The 15,757-nt window shown below is 40.7% G+C and overlaps 1 protein-coding gene across 1 annotated transcript in view; it reads right to left on the bottom strand.

Moving 5' to 3' along the window:
- Positions 1 to 14,667, bottom strand: part of cdh13 (cadherin 13, H-cadherin (heart)) — a 795,802-nt gene extending 781,135 nt beyond the window's left edge. The window contains exon 1 of the mRNA XM_061917999.1: positions 14,416 to 14,667. Within this exon, the coding sequence (XP_061773983.1) occupies positions 14,416 to 14,460 (45 nt within the window). The 5' untranslated portion in view covers positions 14,461 to 14,667. The remainder of the gene's footprint in view (positions 1 to 14,415) is intronic.
- Positions 14,668 to 15,757: the final 1,090 nt, after the last annotated feature.

The following is a 15,757-nucleotide window of genomic DNA, read 5'->3' on the forward strand; positions in this document are numbered from 1 at the left end:
AGTTCAATCCATAGTGGCTCCAACACAGCCGCGAGAGTTCAGTTCAAAGTGGATCCAAGATAAGATAATTCTGGAAAATCCCCTATCTGCTTATTGTGTTACCAGTGTTTTAGTGGGATTATATGGTCATACCTGAAAGTCAGAGTGGTGTGGCCACGGGTGTGGTGACCGCCAGTGTCTCCGTGGGAAGCCACGTTTCTCGACGAGGCAAAGCAGCCGGAATGAGATTTTTCTTTTTCCCCCTCCTCCACAGTGTAAGCATCCGACGGTCGGGGGCGGCTGGTGGGAGGAGGCAAGAGAGTCCGCAGCTGCAGGAGGCACGACGCAAGCTCTCCGCACATAACTACGGTAAGAGCCGACTTATTGCCACCATTTTCTCACCGAAACCTGCCGGTTGACATGTGGTAGGGAACCATGTTTGCTTGACCGCTCTGTTCCATAGTAACGCTTCACCGTCATCTTTCGGGAATGTAAACAAGGAAACACCGGCTGTGTTTGTGTTGCTAAAGGCGGCCACAAGACACCGCTTCCCACCTACATCTTTCTTCTTTGACGTCTCCATTATTAATTGAACAAATTGCAAAAGATTCAGCCATACAGAGGTCCAGAATACTGTGGAATTATGCGATGAAAAGAGACGACTTATAGCTGGGAATGGTGCCGGACCAAAATGTCCTCTACAATGTGTGACGTCACGAGCGCATGTCATCATACCGCGACGTCTTAGCATGATATTTCCGCGCGAAATTTAAAATTGCAATTTAGTAAACTAAAGCGGCCGTATTGGCATGTGTTGCAATGTTAATATTTCATCATTGATGTATAAACTATCAGACTGCGTGGTGGGTAGTAGTGGCTTTCAGTAGGACTTTAAAGGCTCATCTCTCTGTTCTTTTTGGTCAAAGTAGCGCTGACGGCCATGAAAGATTTTGACAATGCAGCTCCGTGTTGATTGAGCAAACCTCTCCACTTTTACGCTACTACAAACCACCAACACAAAAATAAATAGCCAATTAGAAAAACTGAGCACAGGCATGTTTTGGTACGGCATTGGATCTTACTAGATTGTGGTTAATATTCATGATTATTGTGAAGGTCTGCCTAATGAAAAGCCACTCAGGATATTTCCTTTTAGCAGGTAAATATGTTTTTTTCCAATCTCCCTCGCTGCCAATACATGAGCAACAAGGTCAAAGTTAGAGCTGACATACTCACTCTTGTACCCACTAAAAAACGTTGGGTTAAAAAATAACCTAATTTTAACCCAACTGCTGGTTCAGAAAAGGACGAACCCTTTATTTGAGTTCATATAACTCATGGGTGTCAAACTCTAGCCCGCGGGCCACATTTGGCCCGCCGTTTAATTTAATTTGGCCCTTGAGACAATATCAAATGAACATTACAGCTGGCCTGCCGTTATTACACAGCAGCGGCGCAATTTCTCACACTTGCCAATCCTCCCGAAGTTCAGTGCCCCTCCCGAAAATCTCCCGAGGCAAGCATTCTGCCGATTTCCACCCGGACAACAATATTGAGGGCGTGCCTTAAAGGCAGCGCCTTAAGCCTTCTCTATAACCTCCTGTCGTCACGTCCGCATTTCCTCCATACAAACAGCGTGCAGGCCCACTCGCATAATATATGCGGCTAGTACACACACATAAGTGAATGCAAGGCATACTTGGTCAACAGCATACAGGTCACACTGAGGGTGGCCGTATAAACAACTTTAACACTGTTACAAATATGCGCCACACTCTGAACTCACACCAAACAAGAATGACAAACACATTTCGGGAGAACATCTGCACTGTAACACAACATTAACATGACAGAACAAATACCCAGAACCCCTTGCAACACTGACTTTTTCAGGACGCTACAATATATTTTGATATTTACCTCAGAAGGCTGCAAATTGAAAAGAGGCATTAAATTTGTATTTAAATTGTATTTGTTATGCTATTGATTAGTTTTTAATTATTATTATTATTTGAAACTCAATTTTGCATGTCACTATAAAGTTATATAAGTCTTGCTTGTTCAATATTCGATGCAAAACTTGTTTGGGTCCCTATTAAAAGGTTCATTTGTTCAACCTTGGCCCGCGGCTTTGTTCACTTTTAAATTCCGGCCCACTCTGTATTTGAGTTCGACACCCCTGATATAACTCAACATTTTGGGTTATTTTTTGTCAATCCAACTTTTGCATTGAATTATTTAACCAAAAAGTTGAGTTATGATAACTTCATGTTGGGTTAATCTCTGCAACCAAACTAATGGGTTGAATTATTCAATCCAAAAGTTGGGTTGTGCTAATTTAATGTTGGGTGATTATAAATAATCTTAATGATATCAGTCCATAATAAAATTCCCTTCAAGAAAAAAGTAACTTTTTAATAAAAAAAAATTGGGAAAAAAAGCCTTTTACCCAAGAATGCGTTACTCCTTGAAAAACAAACCCAAAAAGGTTCATTATTTTGAAAAAGCAGAAATTGAGTAAAAAAAATACTCTTACAACCTAGAAAATGGATTGCTCATCATAAATATATCTCCAAAAGTTAACCCAATTTTTTTTAGCGTGTTCAGTACAGTTGAGTTTACTTGGAACATGACACCACACAATGTGATGCATCACACATTTCCAGTTGATTCTTTACAGCACGTCCGAAAAGGAGTAGGAAGAAGCAGAGCTTATTTATTCCTAACTCTTTTCATAGCGTAGCAATTTTAGCCAATTTCCTTGTTCTGTTACAGAACAAACAAATGAATAATAAATAAATAATATACCATAGTAAATAAACAAATATTAAATAAATAAATACATTTTGTCTCAAAAACAAAAAAGGTTCAATATTTTCAGCATAATTCTTGTTCTGTGTACTTTGTGAACACTTGTGGTTTGAACGGTCTCTTTAAAGGGGAACATTATCAGCAGACCTATGTAAGTGTCAATATATACCTTGATGGTGCAGAAAAAAGACCATCTATTATTTTAACCGATTTCCGAACTCTAAATGGGTGAATTTTGGCGAATTAAACGCCTTTCTGTTTATCGGTCTGGAGGCGATGACGTCAGAATGTGACGTCGCCGAGGTAACACACCCACCATTTTCATTTTCAACACATTACAAACACCGGGTCTCAGCTCTGTTATTTTCCGTTTTTTTGACTATTTTTTGGAACCTTGGAGACATCATGCCTGGTGGGTGTGTTGTCGGAGGGTGTAACAACACTAACAGGGAGGGATTCAAGTTGCACCACTGGCCCCAAGATGCCAAAGTGTCTGCCGCCAGACCCCCATTGAATGTGCCAGAGTGTCTCCACATTTGACCGGCGATGCTAAAGCAGACATGGCACAGAGATGTATGGATAACCTGCAGATGCATTTGCAACCATTAAGTCAACGAAATCACAAAGGTGAGTTTTGTTGATGTTGACTGCCAGCTAATCGATGCTAACATGCTACGCTAATCGATGCTAACATGCTATTTACTGGCATTGCTAAAGCAGACATGGCACAGAGATGTATGGATAACCTGTAGATGCATTTGCAACTATATTATGTTTCCTTCCACCCACATTTAATGATAAACAAACACTTACCAATCGACGGATTTAAGTTGCTCCAGTGTCAAAAGATGCGAAAGTCCTGATCGTTTGGTCCGCACATTTTACCGGCGATGCTAACGCAGCTATTCAGCCATGCTATGGCTATGAATAGCATCAATAGCTCTTCGCTCAATAGCTTCAGTTTCTTCTTCAATACTTTCATACTCCAACCATCTGTTTCAATACATGCATAATCTGTTGAATCACTTAAATCGCTGAAATCCGAGTTTGAATCCGAGCTAATGTCGCTATATCTTGCTGTGGTATTCCCATTGTTTGTTTACATTGGCAGCACTGTGTGACGTCACAGGGAAATGGATAGTGGTTTCAAAGATAGCGAAAATAAGGCACTTTAAAGCTTTATTTAGGGATATTCCGGGACCGGTAAAATTTTGAAAAAAACTTCAAAAAATAAAACAAGCCACTGGGAACTGATTTTTATTGATTTTAACCCTTTTGAAATTGTGATAATGTTCCCCTTTAAACTGAATCATGTTGGTGCCTTGTTTGATTTATTTGCTTAATCCATTCCATAATTTAATTCCACATACAGATATACTGAAGGTTTTAAGTGTTGTACGAGCATACAAAGGTTTTAAAGGGGAACATTATCACAATTTCTGAAGGGTTAAAACCAATAAAAATCAGTTCCCAGTTTTTTATTTTTCGAAGTTTTTCTCAAAAATGTACCCATCATGCAATATCCCGAAAACCGGTTTCAACGTGTCTGATTTTAACCGTCGTTATATCCACCCGTCTATTGTCCTGTGACGTCACTGCTTTAAGCCACCAGAAACAATCATGGCGGATAGCACAGAACGGTATAGCGATATTAGCTCAGATTCAGACTCGGATTTCAGCGGCGTAAGCGATTCAACAAATTACGCATTTATTGAAACGGATGGTTGGAGTGTGGAGGCAGGTACCGAAAACAAAATTTTAGAAGAAACAGAAGCTTTTGAGCCATTACACGACAGACAGCGGCACGGGAGGAAGCGCAAACGAATTTGGCGATCGCCTTCTAACCAACGATAGGTATGTGTTTGTTTGGCATTAAATGTGGGTGGAGGGAAAGGCTAGATGCAAATATAGCTACAAATGAGGCATAATGATGCAATATGTACATACAGCTAGCCTAAATAGCATGTTAGCATCGGTTAACTTGCAGTCATGCCGTGACCAAATATGTCTGATTAGCACACTCCACATAAGTCAACATCAACAAAACTCACCTTTGCGATTTCGTTGACTTTATCGTTGGAAACGCATCGGCTTTGAGTGTCGCAGGATATCCACACATTCTTGCTACTCTGTCGTAGCATAGCTGTCGTCGGTACAGTGTGCAGAACAAACGAGGGAATTTCGCATCTTTTGACCACTGTTGCAACTTGAATCCGTCTCTGTTGGTGTTGTTACACGGACGAGGCATGATGTCTCCAAGGTACCGGAAAACAGTCGAAAAAACGGAAAATAACAGCGCTGATTTGACTTGGTGTGTGGAATGTGTTTGATGTGGCGTCACGGGCGACAGGTCATTGCTCCGACAGGCGAACAATTGAAAGGTGTTTAAATCGCCAAATTCACCGTTTTAGAGTTCGGAAATCGGTTAAAAAATAGATGGTCTTTTTTCTGCAACATCAAAGTATATCTTGCCGATTGTATTGTACCATATGTCCCGGCAAGAAATCTGCGTTCAAAGGACTCCGGCTTATTAGTGATTCCCAAAGCCCAAAAAAAGTCTGCGGGCTATAGAGCTTTTTCATTTCGGGCTCCAGTACTCTGGAATGCCCTCCCGGTAACAGTTCGAGATGCCACCTCAGTAGAAGCATTTAAGTCTCACCTTAAAACTCATTTGTATACTCTAGCCTTTAAATAGACTCCCTTTTTAGACCGGTTGATCTGCCGTTTCTTTTCTTTTTCTTCTATGTCCCACTCTCCTTTGTGGAGGGAGTCCGGTCCGATCCGGTGGCCATGTACTGCTCGCCTGTGTATCAGCTGGGGACATCTCTGCGGTGCTGATCAGCCTCCGCTTGGGATGGTTTCCTGCTGGCTCCGCTTTGGACTGGACTCTCGCGACTGTGTTGGATCCATAATGGATTGATCTTTCACAGTATCATGTTCTCATATGTTTTCATAGTCATCAGTATCATCAGTATCACAGTATCATGTTCTCATAGTCATCATTGTCACCGACGTCCCACTGGGTGTGAGTTTTCCTTGCCCTTATGTGGGCCTACCGAGGATGTCGTAGTGGTTTGTGCAGCCCTTTGAGACACTAGTGATTTAGGGCTGTATAAGTAAACATTGATTGATTGATTGATTGATTGAGGCTTACATAGGTCTGCTGATAATGTTCCCCTTTAAATGAGTTTTTCCTCTTGGGTTATATTTCTCCTCTTTTGTTGAGAAAGGTTATAGTTTGTTTTAAACATCATTTTATCTGTTTGCAAATGCACCAAATCGTTGAATTTCAATATGTGTTAGTGATGCAATAAATAAAAGGGTTTGTAAGTTCTCAATATCCAACATTATGTATTATTCTACTTGAAAAAACTGATGCTATCTGAATGTTGAGTTATTTTTTTTCTCCCCACCATCTTTCCCATTAACAGTCCTCCAAAGACAACTTGGGGGGGCTCTTCTACACCCCCCCCATAATAACATCAGATCAAACAGGAGAGTGGTCCCAACACAGCGGGAAATGAAGTCTTTATTCAGCATCCCCAGAGACTGCTTGTGCAAGGAGTGAATAAAATACCCAGGAGGACGCAACAAATAGAGCAGGCAAGCTATAACTCCCCCTTAGTTTCTGCTTCTTTTGACAGCACCACCGTCTCACTCACTTGCTCTCTCTTCCCTCTATGCCAGTGTTTGTGCCGTGAGATACAGTCTGGTGTGCCGCGGAAGGTTACGTCATTTCACCTATTTGGGTTAAAAATAGTTTTTGCAAACCAGTAATTATGATCCGCAAATAACGTGCCGTTTGTTGAGTGTCTGTACTGTCCAGAGCAGTGCTTCTTAACCTGGGTTCGATCGAACCCTTGGGCTTTGGCGGAGCCTCTGCCGCGTAGGTCAAGACACACCAGACTCATCGTGTAAATAACAACTTCTCCCGATTGGCGTACTATAAGTACGGCAACAGCAGAAGTCACACTGATTTGCAGGTGTGTGATTTGTTATGAGTTAATGCACTGTGTTGGTTTTGTTCTTTGAACAAGGTAATGTTCATGCACGGTTCATGTTGTGCACCAGTAAAAAAACAACTAACTTTGTCTTGAATTTAAAAAAAATATATGTATATTTTTCACTAAAGAATTGTTCGGTGAATGCGCATTTGAAACTGGTGGAGTTCGGTACCTCCAACAAGGTTAAGAACCACCGGTTTAGAGCAGTGTTTTTCAACCACTAGTGTGCCGTGAGATCTCGGCCGCAATACATCGCTTCCCAACTACATCTTTCTTCTTTGACGTCTCCATTATTAATTGAACAAACAAGGTAATGTTCATGCACGGTTCATGTTGTGCACCAGTAAAAAAACAACTAACTTTGTCTTGAATTTAAAAAAAATATATGTATATTTTTCACTAAAGAATTGTTCGGCGAATGCGCATTTGAAACTGGTAGGGTTTGGTACCTCCAACAAGGTTAAGAACCACCGGTTTAGAGCAGTGTTTTTCAACCACTAGTGTGCCGTGAGATCTTGTCTGCTAAAGGCGGCCGCAATACATCGCTTCCCAACTACATCTTTCTTCTTTGACGTCTCCATTATTAATTGAACAAACAAGGTAATGTTCATGCACGGTTCATGTTGTGCACCAGTAAAAAAACAACTAACTTTGTCTTGAATTTAAAAAAAATACATGTATATTTTTCACTAAAGAATTGTTCGGTGAATGCGCATATGAAACTGGTGGGGTTCGATACCTCCAACAAGGTTAAGAACCACCGGTTTAGAGCAGTGTTTTTCAACCACTAGTGTGCCGTGAGATCTCGGCCGCAATACATCGCTTCCCAACTACATCTTTCTTCTTTGACGTCTCCATTATTAATTGAACAAACAAGGTAATGTTCATGCACGGTTCATTTTGTGCACCAGTAAAAAAACAACTAACTTTGTCTTGAATTAAAAAAAAATATATGAATATTTTTCACTAAAGAATTGTTCGGTGAATGCGCATATGAAACTGGTGGGGTTCGGTACCTCTAACAAGGTTAAGAACCACCGGTTTAGAGCAGTGTTTTTCAACCACTAGTGTGCCGTGAGATCTTGTCTGCTAAAGGCGGCCGCAATACATCGCTTCCCAACTACATCTTTCTTCTTTGACGTCTCCATTATTAATTGAACAAACAAGGTAATGTTCATGCACGGTTCATTTTGTGCACCAGTAAAAAAACAACTAACTTTGTCTTGAATTTAAAAAAAATATATGTATATTTTTCACTAAAGAATTGTTCGGTGAATGCGCATATGAAACTGGTGGGGTTCGGTACCTCCAACAAGGTTAAGAACCACCGGTTTAGAGCAGTGTTTTTCAACCACTAGTGTGCCGTGAGATCTTGTCTGCTAAAGGCGGCCGCAATACATCGCTTCCCAACTACATCTTTCTTCTTTGACGTCTCCATTATTAATTGAACAAACAAGGTAATGTTCATGCACGGTTCATGTTGTGCACCAGTAAAAAAACAACTAACTTTGTCTTGAATTAAAAAAAAATACATGTACATTTTTCACTAAAGAATTGTTCGGTGAATGCGCATATGAAACTGGTGGGGTTCGATACCTCCAACAAGGTTAAGAACCACCGGTTTAGAGCAGTGTTTTTCAACCACTAGTGTGCCGTGAGATCTCGGCCGCAATACATCGCTTCCCAACTACATCTTTCTTCTTTGACGTCTCCATTATTAATTGAACAAACAAGGTAATGTTCATGCACGGTTCATGTTGTGCACCAGTAAAAAAACAACTAACTTTGTCTTGAATTTAAAAAAAATACATGTATATTTTTCACTAAAGAATTGTTCGGTGAATGCGCATATGAAACTGGTGGGGTTCGGTACCTCCAACAAGGTTAAGAACCACAGGTTTAGAGCAGTGTTTTTCAACCACTAGTGTGCCGTGAGATCTTGTCTGCTAAAGGCGGCCGCAATACATCGCTTCCCAACTACATCTTTCTTCTTTGACGTCTCCATTATTAATTGAACAAACAAGGTAATGTTCATGCACGGTTCATTTTGTGCACCAGTAAAAAAACAACTGACTTTGTCTTGTATTTAAAAAAAATATATGTATATTTTTCACTAAAGAATTGTTCGGTGAGCTTCACGGTGGCAGAGGGGTTAGTGCGTCTGCCTCACAATACAAAGTTCCGGCAGTCCTGGGTTCAATCCCAGGCTCAGGAACTTTCTGTGTGGAGTTTGCATGTTCTCCCCGTGAATACGTGGGTTCCCTCCGGGTACTCCGGCTTCCTCCCACCTCCAAAGACATGCACCTGGGGATAGGCCCCTCCCACCTCCAAAGACATGCACCTGGGGATAGGCCCCTCCCACCTCCAAAGACATGCACCTGGGGATAGGTTGATTGGCAACACTAAATGGTCCCTAATGTGTGAATGTTGTCTGTCTATCTGTGTTGGCCCTGCGATGAGGTGGCGACTTGTCCAGGGTGTACGCTGCCTTCCGCCCGATTGTAGCTGAGATAGGCGCCAGCGCCCCCCGCGACCCCGGAAGGGAGTAAGCGGTAGAAATGGATGGATGGATGGAATTGTTCGGTGAATGCGCATATGAAACTGGTGGGGTTCGGTACCTCCAACAAGGTTAAGAACCACCGGTTTAGAGCAGTGTTTTTCAACCACTAGTGTGCCGTGAGATCTTGTCTGCTAAAGGCGGCCGCAATACATCGCTTCCCAACTTCATCTTTCTTCTTTGACGTCTCCATTATTAATTGAACAAACAAGGTAATGTTCATGCACGGTTCATTTTGTGCACCAGTAAAAAAACAACTGACTTTGTCTTGTATTTAAAAAAAATATATGTATATTTTTCACTAAAGAATTGTTCGGTGGGCTTCACGGTGGAAGAGGGGTTAGTGCGTCTGCCTCACAATACAAAGTTCCTGCAGTCCTGGGTTCAAATCCAGGCTCGGAAACTTTCTGTGTGGAATTTGCATGTTCTCCCCGTGAATGTGTGGGTTCCCTCCGGGTACTCTGGCTTCCTCCCACCTCCAAAGACATGCACCTGGGGATAGGCCCCTCCCACCTCCAAAGACATGCACCTGGGGATAGGTTGATTGGCAACACTAAATTGGCCCTAGTGTGTGAATGTTGTCTGTCTATCTGTGTTGGCCCTGCGATGAGGTGGCGACTTGTCCAGGGTGTACGCCGCCTTCCGCCCGATTGTAGCTGATAGGCGCCAGCGCCCCCCGCGGCCCCAAAAGGGAATAAGCGGTAGAAAATGGATGAATGGATGGAATTGTTCGGTGAATGCGCATATGAAACTGGTGGGGTTCGGTACCTCCAACAAGGTTAAGAACCACCGGTTTAGAGCAGTGTTTTTCAACCACTAGTGTGCCGTGAGATCTTGTCTGCTAAAGGCGGCCGCAATACATCGCTTCCCAACTACATCTTTCTTCTTTGACGTCTCCATTATTAATTGAACAAATTTCAAAAGATTCAGCAACACAGATGTCCAGAATACTGTGTAATCATGCGATTAAAGCAGACGACTTATAGCTGGGATTGGTGCTGGATCAAAATGTCCGCTACAATCCGTGACGTCACGCGCACGCGTCATCATGCCGCGACATTTTCAACAGGATACTTCGCGTGACATTTAAAATTGCAATTTAGTAAAGTAAAGCGGCCGTATTGTCATGTGTTGCAATGTTAATATTTCATCATTGATATATAAACTATCAGACTGCGTGGTCGCTAGTAGTGGCTTTCAGTAGGACTTTAGAGGCTCGTCTCTCTGTTCTTTTTGGTCAAAGTAGCGCTAATGGCGATGAAAGATTTTGAAAGATTATGTAATTTTGCCTAATTGCGTTAAAAATATTTTTTTGCCAATCAGTAATTATAATACGCAAATGATGTGTTGTTGTTGAGTGTCGATGCTGTCTAGAGCTCGGCAGAGTAACCATGTAATACTTTTCCATATCAGTAGGCGTCAGCAGGGAGCTAATTGCTTTGTAGATGGTTTGTTGTGATCACAATATGCAGACGACAGCGGTAGGCAGGGTGCAGGTAAAAAGGTATCTAATGCTTAAACCAAGAATAAACAAAAGGCTTTGAAGCTTAGGAATGACAATGCAAAACGAAGCTAAAACTAAACTGCCTGCAAAGTAAACAAAAACAGAATGCTGGACGACAGCAAAGACTTACAGCGTAAGGAGCAGCAGATGGCGTCCACAAAGTCTAAAATCTGAACATGACATGACAATCTACAACAAAATAGGAGCGCAAGACAAGAACTAAAACACGACACACAGGAAAACACCAAAAAACTCTGAATAAGTCACGGCGTAATGTGACAGGTCGTGACAGCACACCTACTATGAGACAAAAGCTATAGTGATGCATGGTTAGTTATGGTTCGAATTCATATCCAACAATTGCGAGAACGACTTTTTACTTTCAATATCGGCTGTTTTATTTTTTAATGTTTTCTGCGGGTGGTGTGCCTCGAGATTTTTTCAATGAAAAAAAGGTGCCTTGGCTCAGAAGAGGTTGGAAAACACTGGTCTAGAGCTCGGCAGAGTAACCGTGTAATACTCTTCCATATCAGTAGGTGGCAGCCGGTAGCTAATTGCTTTGTAGATGTCGGGAACAGGTCGTGTAAGATGACGATGGTTCGTCAGGATTACAACATGCCGACGACAGCGGGAGGCAGGGTGCAGGTAAAAAGGTGTCTAATGCTTAAACCAAAAATAAACAAAAGTTTCGAGAACCCCTAAAATTAGCCATTGAAGCTTAGGGAAGGCTATGCAGAATGGAACTAAAACGGAACCTGCTACAAAGTAAACAAAAACAGAATGCTGGACGACAGCAAAGACTTACTGTGGAGCAAAGACGGCGACCACAAACTACATCTGTACATGACAATCAACAATGTCCCCACAAAGAAGGATAACGTCAGAGCAGGTGCGGGGGGGGGCATAGTGCTCAAAAGGAAGACAGAAACTGCCCAAAAAAAAACAGGGAAGGCCACCGAAATAGGAGCAAAAAACTAGAACTAAAACACCCAAAAAAATCTAAATAAGTCACGGCATGGTGTGACAGGTCGTGACAGTGGACCTACTTTGAGACAAGAGCTGTTGCATAGTTGGTTATGGTTTAAAGCGGGGGTCACCAACACCAGGTCGCCCGTAAGGACCAGATGAGTCGCCCGCTGGCCTGTTCTAAAAATAGCTCAAATAGCAGCACTTACCAGTGAGCTGCCTCTATTTTTTAAATTGTATTTATTTACTAGCAAGCTGGTCTCACTTGGCTCAACATTTTTAATTCTAAGAAAGAAAAAACTCAAATAGAATTTGAAAATCCAAGAAAATATTTTGATTACTTGATCTTCACTTGTTTAAATAAATTCATTTATTTTTTTACTTTGCGTCTTATAACTTTCAGAAAGTCAATTTTAGAGAAAAAATGCAACCTTAAAAGTGATTTTAGGATTTTTAAACACATATACCTTTTTACATTTTAAATTCCTTCCTCTTCTTTCCTGACAGTTTAAATCAATGTTCAAGTAAATTTATTTTTTTTATTGTAAAGAATAATAAATACATTTTAATATAATTTTTCATTTTAGCTTCTGTTTTTTTGACGCAGAATATTTGTGAAATATTTCTTCAAACTTATTATGATTAAAATTCAAAAAAATTATTTGTCTTAGTTACAAATATAGCTTGGGTCAATTTGTTATATATTCTAACAAAATGCAGATTGGATTTTAACCTATTTAAAACATGTCATCAAAATTCTAAAATTAATCTTAATCAGGAAAAATTACTAATGATGTTCCATAAATTTATTTTTTTTATTTTTTCAAAAAGATTAGAATTAGCTAGTTTTTCTCTTCTTTTTTTGGTTGAATTTTGAATTTTAAAGAGTCTAAATATATTGATAAAAATATGTATCTGTCTCTATATATATTTACTGTGAGAAATCATTAAATAATCAGTTTTTCCACTAGGATAAATATCATTAATTATTAATAATAACAGAGTTAAAAGGTAAATTGAGCAAATTGGCTATTTCTGGCAATGTATTTAAGTGTGTATCAAACTGGTAGCCCTTGGCATTAATCAGTACCCAAGAAGTAGCTCTTGCTTTCAAAAAGGTTGCTGACCCCTGCTTTAAAGTCATATCTAAAAATTGCCAGAACAACTTTTTATGGTCAATATCGACTACTAGGTGTCATTTTTTTTTAATGGTTTCTGCTGCTGTTGTGCCTGTGGATTTTTTTTCAATGAAAAAAAATATGCCTTGGCTGAAAAAAGGTTCAAAAACATTCTTCTATGCCAGTGGTTCTCAACCTTTTTTCAGTGATGTACCCCCTGTGAACATTGTTTTTAATTCAAGTACCCCCTAATCAGAGCAAAGCATTTTTGGTTGGACAAAAAAAGAGATAAAGAAGGAAAATAAGTGAAGTGAGTTATATTTATATAGCGCTTTTTCTCTAGTGAGTCAAAGCGCCTTACATAGTGAAACCCAATATCTAAGTTACATTTAAAGCAGTGTGGGTGGCACTGGGAGCAGGTGGGTCAAGTGTCTTGCCCAAGGACACAACGGCATTGACTAGGAAGCGGGGATCGAACCTGCAACCCTCAAGTTGCTGGCATGGCCACTCTACCAACCGAGCTATGCCGCCCCAAAATACAGCACTATGTCATCAGTTTGTGATTTATTAAATTGTATAACAGTGCAAAATATTGCTCATTTGTAGTGGTCTTTCTTCAACTATTTGGGAAAAAAGATATAAAAATAACTAAAAACTTGTTTAAAAATAAACAAGTAATTCAATTATAAATATAGATTTCTCCACATAGAAGTAATCATCAACTTAAAGTGCCCTCTTTGGGGATTGTAATAGAGATCCATCTGGATTCATCAACTTACTTCTAATTATTTCTTCACAAAAGAAGAAATCTTTAACATCAATATTTATGGAACATGTCCACAAAAAGCTGTCAACACTGAATATTGCATTGTTGTATTTCTTTTCACGGTTCATGAACTTACATTCATGTTTTGTTGAAGTATTATTCAATAAATATATTTATAAATTGTTGCTATTTTTAGAATATTTTTTTCAAAATTCTCAAGTAGCCCTTAGCATACATTGAGGGGTACACATCCCCCCTTTTGAGAACCACTGGACTACTAGGTGGCATTTTTTTAATGGTTTCTGCTGGTGTTGTGCCTGTGGAATTTTTTTCTTTTCATTGAAAAAAAACTGTGCCTTGGCTGCAAAAAGGTTAAAAAAAAACACTCCTCACACACACACACACACACACACACACACACACACACTGAGCGCAAAGAGACGTTGAAGTTGGTGTCTGAGTGGAATATAGATGAGTGAGGACAAGTGATGTGCGTGGACGTGCATGCATGCCAGGAGAACCTGCTGGAAGACTAATGAGCAAAGGTGACATCACCTGCTTTAACCTGCAATGACAGTCAGAACTTGCACTGGCGTGGACGGAGAAAATAAAAAAAATAAAAAATAAAAACCAGCACAAGGACGCATTTGCAGGAAAGTAACTTAAGCAGCGCCGCCAGGACTGATGACGCCCAGGTGTGCGCGTCTTACCTGCTGGATGAGCAAAAGCAAGAAGATGCGGACTCCGGTCTCCATCGTCTTCGCTGGGAATGTGTGAGGGTGAAAAGAAGCAGCTCAGGACAGGACGATGGAGGCTGACTCCGCTCTGCTCATAATTCCACGGTTCGGGGGAGGATGGACGTTAGAAGGGAGACGCGACTCGGTTCTCGCCGTGAGTGGAACTTGGACACCCGGCTGCAGCTGCACTGAGACCCGGCACAGCGCGGAATAGTTCTGGCAACACCGCCGCCGACGGATTTATGAAAGGGGGGGTGGGGGTGATGGTGAGGGGGGGGGGGGGGAGGCGCGAAGATGGAGGAGAGAGTGTGAAGGTGCAGCGTGGAGACTTCACCGCCGCCTGACATTCTTCATAACCACGAGTGGGTGATCTCCCACGGATTAACTTGTCACGCAGTTTGTTTGTCTTTTACTGTTTCCTGTCTGTGTTTAGTGTTTCCTGTCTCTACTTCCTGTCCGCGCTCTTATTTTGTTAGTTTCCTGTCTTTCTCCCCAGCGCTGTTTCACCTCAGCTGTGGCTGATTGGCACCTGACCACACCTGCTTTCAATCAGCCTGGTTCCTATTTTTACCTGCTTTGTTCCTCCAGTCTGTGCTGGAAAAATTGATATGGAAACATAGATGGATGTGTGATTTTTGCCATTAGATAGAAAATGTTGACCATGTTTCAATACAGGATCTAGAGCCAGATGTGGCTCTTTTGATGACTGCATCTGGCTCTCAGATTAATCTTAGCTGACATTGCTTTACACAATAAATAATAAATAATTCCCCTGATAATCAGTGTTCAAAATAACGTTCAAAATATTAAAAATTCTAATGCATTTTTATCCATCCATCCGTTTTCTACCGCACCTGTTCAAGAAGTCAAGAATGGTAAGAAGAATTTTATTCATTATTAGTTAGCTTCAGAATAAAAATTTTATTAAAAAGAATAACAGACGTGTTCTACACTGATGTTGGTTTTACATAAAAATGCACACATTTAGTTGTAATTAGTGTTAAAAAAATATGATATGGCTCTCACAGAAATACATTTTAAAATATTTGGCTTCCATGGCTCTCAGCCAAAAAGGTTCCCGACCCCTGTTTTAATACAATGTAGGAAATACAATAGAGAAAGAGAAATACTGGAAAGTAAGTTAGCAAAAGAAAATATTAGGTTAGCAGTGGAAGATATATTAGGATTACAGTCAGAATACATAGGATATAAAGCAATATTCACATATTTAAAAAACACCGGGTTAAATAAAAGACTATAGAGTAGGGAGCGCTGTTTCACCTCACCTGCGGCTGATTGGCACCTGACCACACCT

The sequence above is a fragment of the Nerophis ophidion genome, linkage group LG12 (assembly GCF_033978795.1).
Source record: "Nerophis ophidion isolate RoL-2023_Sa linkage group LG12, RoL_Noph_v1.0, whole genome shotgun sequence".
NCBI lineage: Eukaryota > Metazoa > Chordata > Actinopteri > Syngnathiformes > Syngnathidae > Nerophis > Nerophis ophidion.